The sequence below is a fragment of the Cyclopterus lumpus genome, chromosome 16 (genome assembly GCF_009769545.1).
Source record: "Cyclopterus lumpus isolate fCycLum1 chromosome 16, fCycLum1.pri, whole genome shotgun sequence".
Lineage (NCBI taxonomy): Eukaryota > Metazoa > Chordata > Actinopteri > Perciformes > Cyclopteridae > Cyclopterus > Cyclopterus lumpus.
In genome coordinates, this window is record NC_046981.1 from 2239892 (window position 1) to 2249861 (window position 9970).

General features: G+C 43.0%; 1 protein-coding gene across 2 annotated transcripts in view; it reads left to right on the forward strand.

The window, feature by feature from the left end:
- Positions 1 to 21: 21 nt before the first annotated feature.
- atg5 (ATG5 autophagy related 5 homolog (S. cerevisiae)) overlaps positions 22 to 9970 on the forward strand; it is a 20325-nt gene continuing 10376 nt past the window's right edge. The window contains exons 1-7 of one of the 2 annotated variants that reach the window (XM_034553258.1): positions 22 to 329; positions 566 to 711; positions 1171 to 1298; positions 2139 to 2217; positions 3207 to 3369; positions 4230 to 4324; positions 8795 to 8912. In XM_034553258.1, the coding sequence (XP_034409149.1) occupies positions 604 to 711; positions 1171 to 1298; positions 2139 to 2217; positions 3207 to 3369; positions 4230 to 4324; positions 8795 to 8912 (691 nt within the window). In that variant the 5' untranslated portion in view covers positions 22 to 329; positions 566 to 603. The remainder of the gene's footprint in view (positions 330 to 565; positions 712 to 1170; positions 1299 to 2138; positions 2218 to 3206; positions 3370 to 4229; positions 4325 to 8794; positions 8913 to 9970) is intronic. The other variant, XM_034553259.1, reaches the window with a different exon arrangement.

The following is a 9970-nucleotide window of genomic DNA, read 5'->3' on the forward strand; positions in this document are numbered from 1 at the left end:
CGGGGGCTTGTCCGCCAGGCGTCGCTGTTCTGCTCGCTTTCAGCTGTTTTTCCGGTGACAGCAGCGGAATGACAACATCGACACACTCGCGGCCCTCCTTCCATTCAAGCCGCCTTCGGCTCAACGCCGACAACAAGTGAGCGTGTTGCTCCTCACGCGCTGTTTGTGTGACGACGACAAACAACAACAACAACAACAACAACAACAACAAGAACCCGGAAGCTCAGCGCACACGTCAGCGAACAATCCTTTCGCACGAGCTAAAGCTCGCGGACCCCGGAGCTCGAAGCTAACGCCAGGTCGTCCATGACGTCTGCGTAGCCCGACAGGTTCGTACTTAGTTTGGGAAGTCCGGGTCACGTGACTCGCTGTCGTCCTTTTGGCAACATGACTTCGTAATAACTCTCCGTGAAGACGCACGTGGCTTATTTACAGCGGAATTACGTTGAGGCGATGTGGCGCTAGCGTTGTGCTGCACCGCCTACTTCGTGGTGGGGTTTCCTTTTGTGTGTGGGTCTCGTTAATGCTCTGCTGTGTTGTTTGTTGTTGTTGTTGTTGTTGACAGCAGGACGTTCTTCTATATGTGCCACTGGGAGCAGCAGCATGGCAGATGACAAGGACGTGTTGAGGGACGTGTGGTTCGGCCGGATCCCCGCCTGCTTCACCCTGAACCAGGACGAAGTCACCGAGAGAGAGGCCGAGCCCTACTACGTGAGTGTTGCTGCTCTGTGACGTCACAGAATTACACCCCCCCACCCACCCTGAGATCTCCTTCTTCTGCAGCAATGTTCATGCATTCAGTCTGGGAGCTGCTTTAGGTTGCAACCAACACACTTGTGCTTAAAAAAAAAAAAAAACATGCTGCAAACATATACATATATGTACCGATGCCCTCTTGCGTAATGCTGTTAACATATTCTAGGAAACACAGCACAGGAAGTAGCTGCGATGCTGGAGGTTACAGAGACAAACGCTGTTTGTTTTACTCGGATTGCGGGACAGTTTCTTCCTAATATTAGATTTAAATCATTGCATTGTGTAAATATATATCACCTTCCTGCCTGTATGCATGATGCATATCGACTCTCCGGGAGGTTTTTCAGACCTTCTGTAGCCTGAGAAGGAAGTCTGTCTTACTTCCTCTCCTGGTGTCACCGCGTCTCCTCCCAGCTGCTGTTGCCCAGGGTGAGCTACCTGACGCTGGTCACGGACAAGGTGAAGAAGCACTTCCACAAAGCCATGAGGGCCGAGGACGCGGAGGAGATGTGGTTCGAGTACGAAGGGACGCCGCTGAAATGGTGAGAGAGAGCGACCTTGTTTTTACGGCCTTCAGAGGAAATAAATAAATCCACATTCTGCCAACAAATGCCAAACAGAGACAGAAGCATCGCACTTATTTCACATCACCTGCAGCTCTTGTTGTATTATATGGTGAACCGACTGCAGGCGCAATGTACCGCCACAAGGGGTCAGTGGTGCAACACGGATGACGACTGGAGCATCAAAGTTCAATTTAAATTTATATATATATATATATATATAAATATTTAAATAAATATATATATTTAAATATATATATATATATATATATATATATATATAAATATATATATATATATATATATATATATATTTATATATATATATATATATATATATATATATATATTTAAAAAAAATGTAAACAAGTAACAAATGTCAGTGTTGTTATTCAGTTCATTATTTCTTTATCATGTAAAAAAATATTAAAATGGGAACTTTTTTTTTTCTTACTGGAAATTGAAAACTCGCTGTTACTTCTAACATAATAACAATTTTAAAACCTTTTATTCGGTTGTGCTCGTCTGTAGAGGCTGTTTGTCTGTTGTTTTTGACATCTTGTAAACACATAACTAGGCAGTTAAATAACTATATATATATATAATGACCGTAAAATAAATACCTTAAATACGCTCATCTGATTTGATTGAGGCTGCGATAAATTAAAAATAAGCATTCTAATTGGCTGAAACACAGGAAGTGACAAACAAAAAACGTCTCCTGAAGTTCACACCCTGACAACAAGGGCTGACCCCAGGTCTGTTTCACACGGTCTGATGGCGAACAGTCAAACTCACACTCTGGTTGATCGTTTCCAGGCACAATCCCATCGGAGTTCTGTTCGACCTCCACGCCTCCAACACCGTCTTACCCTGGAGCATCACGGTGCACTTCAAGGTGAGGCACACCTGTGGTCCACGACACACACACACACCGTCTCTGTCGAGAAACAGACGATGGCGTGCGTGGTTGTAGGAGTTGTAAAAAGTTAAGATATCCAGCTTGAATAGATAAATAGACAGTTTGATAACATGTCCCCTCGTCAGGTTATAATGTTATAATGTAATTTATCTGCTTTGTTTATATTCTTAAGGCTTTTACTGTTTCTCTTTTTACCATGTAAAGTGCCTTTGAATACCTTTTTAAAGCGTTATTATTATTATTATTCATATTACTATTCGTATTATGTTTATTATTCATATTCATATTATTTTTATTATTCATATTATTATTCATATTATTATTATTCATATTTTTATTCATATTACTATTATTATTACTATTATTTTTATTAGTAGTAGTAGTTGTAGTAGTATTATTATTACTATTATTATTATTATTATTAGTAGTAGTATTACTATTATTATTATTATTACTATTATTATTATTAGCCACAACACCAGACCGGACCGATATACCAAATCTGACCACTAGGTGTCGCACTGGACTAAAACTCTTGTCATTAGAACCTCATTAGGTCCTTAATTATTATTCTCCTACATCCACCGCTGCTGTTTCTGGTAGTTGTAACTGTCATTATAATAATCTGTCATGTGCATTGAATGTGCTGTAACTCTGTTATTTAATTTAACTTGAACCTTAAAGATCCAGTTGGGAGCATTCAGGGCGATCTATTGGATAACTTATTGACTCCTTAAGTTTGTGATCACCTGAAAATGAGAAAAGTTGTAACAATTCGGCTCACGATCGACACCGAAGAGTGAAAAGTACCACGAAAAATAGGCTCGAGTCCATCGCTCTGTCACGTCGGGCGGTTGCAATCTGCGCGCTCACCACTAGAGGTCGTACTGGCCCTTTAAGAGAGATGGCCACAAAAAATACAACAACGCAGCTTTAAATGCGTATATTTGTTCTCCCTTTTCCAGAACTTTCCGGAGCGCGAGCTGCTCCACTGCCCGTCCAACTCGGTGATCGAGGCCCACTTCATGTCCGGCATCAAGGAGGCCGACGCCCTCAAGCACAAGAGCCAAGTGGTCAACGACATGCAGAAGAAAGACCACAAGCAGCTGTGGATGGGCCTGCAGAACGGTGACACACACACACACACACACACACACACGCGCACACACGCGCACGCACACACACACTCGGGCATTTCTGTAAGCAGCTGCGATTGAGCACGCTAAAAGGTGACACTCACACGCGCGCGCACTTCAAAGAAGAAAGACCACAAGCAGCTGTTTGGGGGGGAAGTGACACACATTCATTCATTAACACTTAGATGCACACATGTTGTCTCCATGCAGCTCACACACACCTATACACGCACACACACACACACACACACACACACACATGAAGTCCCTTAACCGTGATAGCAGGCTTTGAAGTTTCCATAACTTCCCTCCTCCTGTCCACCCCCGGTCCGGTGGTTTGTGTCGGTGAAGCCGAAGTTACAGAAGCTTTTGATGTGTGTGTGTGTGTGTGTGTGTGTGTGTGTGTGTGTGTGTGTGTGTGTGTGTGTGTGTGTGTGTGTGTGTGTGTGTGTGTTTAGCTGTTTATTTTTATTAAGAAAAGAAAATATGTATATAAGCTAATACTTATTATTAATCTATTTTATTTATTCATTCAGACTTTCCAATAACCAAATATATCTGCAGATATGTCTTTTTATTTTGTCCAACAACCAATTATTATTATTATATATTTTTTACTATTAGCATTTACCTTCTTCTTTTTTTTTAGTATTTACATTTTGTATTTAATTAGTGATTTTTACTTTAAGTTTAAGTTATTTTAACTCCGTGTGGAAGGAGGACCAAAAAGTAAGATTTAAATATCTTGAATCTTGACTCTTGACTTTTAATTATTCACATTAACGTGACCTTGTTGTTTTGATGTTGTTTTGATGTTGTTTTGACCTGTTTTGTATTTTTACATCTTCACAGATAAATTCGACCAGTTTTGGGCCATAAACAGGAAGCTGATGGAATATCCCACCGATGAAGGAGGCTTCAGATACATCCCCTTCAGGATATACCAGGTAACACACACACACACACACACACACGTACACACACACACACACACACACACACACACACACTAATGTGAGAAAAAACGACCTATTTTTGCAAGTTTAGTCCACTTTGAGTCTCAAGCTGCAGTTTGCCAGTCAGCCCACTAGATGGAGCCAGAGGGCGACGTGGAAATCCCTTTTTTTAGTGCGCCGTGGCCTCTCCCACACACACAGACACACACACACACAGACACACACACACCTGAATACAGCAGAATATCAGGACATATCCATCACTATCCAATAAACCATAAGACTCTTGTTATATCCAGAAAACAAACCTCCCGTGTATTCGTTTGGCGTAAACTGACCTGAGATCAGCAGGCGGACGCAGACGGCCTTTTTGCTGACTCTGGTGAAAATTCCCATTTTTTTGGGGGGGTGTGGACAAAGAAAAAAGAAAGAAAGAAGAAGGGATGAATAAGCGACTGGTTCTCGCCTGGAAAACATTAGCACTCCAGACAGCGGGGAGGGGAGGGGGGGGGGGGGGGGGGGGATTCATTTGACAACTAGTAAAACCTCATATATATATATATATATATATATATATATATATATAATCCAACTGGACACTGAGGAGGTCAGGGAGATGAAGATTTGGAAAACATCTGGATCTTTGCAACCCAAACATGTTGACGGTCGGCTTTGAGTCTTGTGTTGTTGTGTTTTGGCGTCGCCGGGTTTTAAAGACGGAGCCGGAAATGGATCCACAGAAGGAGGACCAGAACAGTCCGCCCCCCCAGAGCTGATTTTTTTTTTATTATTGAGCGTTTTAAGACCCGCTTTGCTCCACACATGGCTGCGTTTACGTTTTTTCTTGCGCAACAAGGAGGGCGGAAGTACAGCTGTCAATCAACGGCGACTGTGTTGCAAAAAAAAAAAAAAAAAAGCCCCATAAACGCTTTTGTTTTTACTTTTACACTCCGGGACAAAAGCATTCTTGTGGCGGCTCTTTTTAAAGCGGCGGACTGAAACTCGGGAGTCCCGCCCCCCTCAGACGCTTAGCCCCGCCCCCTCAGACGCTTAGCCCCGCCCCCTCAGACGGGCACTTGTCGTAGGAACGCAGACCGCTCCGCCGAATTGAAAGTTTCCACGTCGTTTATGAGCCCCGGGCGGCTTCGTGATAATTGGAGCATCAAAGCCCGTCACAACCTCACTGGGCGAACTCCAAACATATTGGTTTAAACAACAAAAACAACAACAACGACGACGGCAAAAAGGAAACGAGGCCTGAAGAGTCCTGGATTGAGACGGCGCGGTTTTAATTTGACAAACTGTTGGGTTATTTACAACCGGAGGAGGTCTGGAAGCTAAAATAAGATGCTGCTTTCATCTCACAACAACAACAACAACAACAACAACAACAACAAAAGGTGCAGAAACACTGAGAAGAACAAAGACACCGTGGTGACTTAACAGGAGACTGCTTGACACAGAGGAAAGACACACACACACACACACACACACACACACGCTCAGGGTCCTTCAAAGCCAGATTGTGGTCTTTAGTGTAAATAACATGTGCCGTGTTTGATGCAGACAGAATTAATGACAACACTAAAGTCCAAATAACAGAGGGCTCATTTCCGTCGGGCCTGCAGTCCTCATGGAGACAAAGACACCTCGTTGGCACAGACGACACACACACACACACACACACACACATACACACACACATACACACACACACACACACAGCGTCGGTCACTTTGCTTCCAATGCAGCTCATCTGCTTGTGTGTGTGTGTGTGTGTGTGTGTGTTTCTTTGCCCTCGCCTTCGTCTGGCAGCAGGACTTGTTTGGCCCGCCGGTGGATCTCCTTCCTGCTCCGGTGGTGACTCAAAAGAGCCGGAGGGAGGGGGGGGGAGGGGGGAGGGGGGGGGGGGGGGATCGTCGCGGAAAAGTGAAAATTACTATCCTTCCTTTTTTTAAAGACCTCTTGCATTGTTGCTCTACAGGTAGAGCCCCCCCTCCCCCCCCGTGACTCGGCTCTTACTCACAAACCCTCCGGTGGAGGGTGTGTGTGTGTGTGTGTGTGTGTGTGTGTGTGTGTGTGTGTGTGTGTGTGTGTGTGTGCCACATATGAGTGCACAGACCATTACACAACCTGGGAATGCTGGAAACGGTTCAGAGGTGACAGGTTGTCGTGTGGGGGGGGTGGGGGGTGGGGGGTGGGGGGGGGAGTTACGTCGTGGCGTCGGCAGACCTCGCTGATCCAAGGCGTTGCATTCTCCTCCGTGAACACCAGGGGGCGTAAAAACCAAACTAGTGTTTTACCGGCTAATTAATCGCCATAAAGCGGCGAGGAAGGGTTTGTAATTGTCTGTAAACTCATATTCACTTTATTACCTTTCATATAAACCCTGTAAAGAAACAAGTGTTCAAAGCATTGCAGCCAATCGGTGAGCGGTGTGGAGCCGGCACGCGACAGGTGAATAAGTGATGACTCGAGTCTTTCCTGCCGCAGGTGTGCGTTTCAACTTCTGAGAAGACGAAGAGCGGTCGGGACTTTTTTTTAATTCACGGGGGGAAAAAAAGAAAGGAACGCTTTCTCTCGATTCACGGAAGAGCTCAGCTTGATTGACAGGCGGCCATTGTGATGTTTTTTTTTTTTTTTACCATCAATTAGGCGGATTGAATCCCGTCCATCAATTAGGCGTCTTGAGTTCGGCTCTTCTCACACCTTTCTCTCTCTCTCTCTCTCTCTCTCTCTCTCTCTCTCTCTCTCTCGTGCCGGCTCAGGTGTCCAAAGACCTGAAAAGAAAGTGTCACGGTCGTGGGGGAGGGGGGGGGGGAGGGGGGGGGGGGGGATCGATCGCTCCTTCTCTTTAATTATTCACGTTTCTCTCTTTAATGATGCAGCAGGCGGCCGTCGCTTAGCGCTCTCTCTCCGGTGTTTCTGTGGAACTCGAGCGGCCGGCTTCACGCCTTCCTTTTTTTTTTTTCACGCCTCCGGCTCCGCGGTTTAGTTACAGCTCGGTTACCCGATGCCCGTCCTCGCCGGTTTTCCTTTTCACAGCTTCGTGATCAGACTCCTATTGTGTGTCAGACACCTCAGGTTGGGTATCCTCTCTCTCTCTCTCTCTCTCTCTCTCTCTCTCTCTCTTCTTTCTGACTCCCCACTCGTCTTCACCAACATTTATGACTATATTACTTCATGACTATATTACTTCATGACTATATTACTTCATGACTATAGTACTTCATGACTATAGTACTTCATGACTATAGTACTTCATGACTATATTACTTCATGACTATAGTACTTCATGACTATATTACTTCATGACTATATTATAGTACTTCATGACTATATTACTTCATGACTATAGTACTTCATGACTATATTACTTCATGACTATAGTACTTCATGACTATAGTACTTCATGACTATATTACTTCATGACTATAGTACTTCATGACTATAGTACTTCATGACTATATTACTTCATGACTATAGTACTTCATGACTATATTACTTCATGACTATATTATAGTACTTCATGACTATATTACTTCATGACTATAGTACTTCATGACTATATTACTTCATGACTATATTATAGTACTTCATGACTATATTACTTCATGACTATAGTACTTCATGACTATATTACTTCATGACTATATTACTTCATGACTATATTACTTCATGACTATATTACTTCATGACTATAGTACTTCATGACTATATTACTTCATGACTATAGTACTTCATGACTATATTACTTCATGACTATAGTACTTCATGACTATAGTACTTCATGACTATAGTACTTCATGACTATAGTACTTCATGACTATATTACTTCATGACTATATTACTTCATGACTATAGTACTTCATGACTATATTACTTCATGACTATATTACTTCATGACTATAGTACTTCATGACTATATTACTTCATGACTATAGTACTTCATGACTATATTACTTCATGACTATAGTACTTCATGACTATATTACTTCATTACTTTGACCCCTCCCCCGTCGTCTCCTCCCTTCTCTTCTTCACCTCCGACGGTCCCGATGCCGACTCTCTCTGGCGGGGGCGCACGCGAGCGCCAGCTAACGACCTCCAGATGGTTTAACATCTGAACGTTGCACATCGCTCAACTTCCCCGTTCTGAGCGTCACGTCGTGTGAATTCTTTTTTTAGAAATCCCCCTTCGCAAGAAACCGTCCCAGTCACCGGATCTCACGCCTGAAATCACTTAAATCTGGTTTTACCGTCTTCGTGACGCATTCAATCAAATCCTTTGCGTTTGATTGGACCGCGGGCCCAGAATCAAGTGTATATATATATATAATATTCATTTATATATATATAATATTCATTTATATATATATATATATATATATATATATATATATATGTTTTTGCATATTTAATAGGTGAACATACATTTTTAATCTCTCTCGTGCATCACAGACGACGAGCGACCGGCCGTTCATCCAGAAGCTGTTTCGTCCCACTTCACCTGAAGGCACCGCGCACACACTCGGAGACCTGCTGAGAGAGATGTACCCGGTGGCTTTGCCCACCGACGGTAAGTCTGCACACACACACACACACACACACACACACACACACACACACACACACACACACACACACACACACACACACACACACACACACACACACACACACACACACACACGCCTCCTGCCTCCTGTCTCCTTTGTTAAGTTAAGTCCAACAAAACAAACAATGTTGACTTGAAATGTAAACTTATACACAATATAAATATAAATATACACAAACGGGTGAAGAATAAATACTTTTAAATGCAAACTAAATAATAATAATAATCAGTGGAGCAACAAGCAACTAACAATGTTAATTTACATACATCAAACTAAAAATATATATATATATATATATAAAGAGAGAGAGAGAGGCAGTCTAAACATACAGTGTCTACAGAGGAGGAGAGAGGAAGTAGATAAGGAGACAATAGTGTGTTAGGACAGAGGACCCACAGGAGACTCACCTGCACGGAGGAGACGGACCTCCTCCTCCTCCTCCTCCTCCTCCTCCTCCTCCTCTTCCTCCTTTTGCAAAGAGGAAGCAAAAGATTAAAGATCATTTGTAGTTAAATCCACAGACTGTAAGAAGTGGACGTCGGCGGCGTGACGTCAGCTGACGGTTTGTGGTGTTTTGAAACCTCGAGTTCGGTGTTTTTGTCTTCGTCATCTTCACTTTTCTGTTTCTCTTCCCTCGAGTCATGTTGGGACTTCAATGGAAGTGCAGTGAGTAATATCCTGTGTTGCTGCAGGCCAGCGGCTGTTTCTTGGTTATTTCTCTCTGTTTGCACACGTTCAGTCGACCTCACAGCGCCTCTCCTGAACACGAACACTCTGAGTATGCATATTATATACTGTATATATATATATATACATATATCCTTTGGCACCGGGGCCGCACGGAAAGAACGAATGAAACAAATATTTTTTATTTATTATCGCGGTCTGAAAGATGTTTTATTTTGAAAAAACCCCAAAAATTACCAAGCGAGCAAATATTCTTTGGAGTATGGAAGAAAAGGAAAAAATATGAAAATGTTATCGGTGTGAGTCATAATTCTGAGATGACTTTGACTTT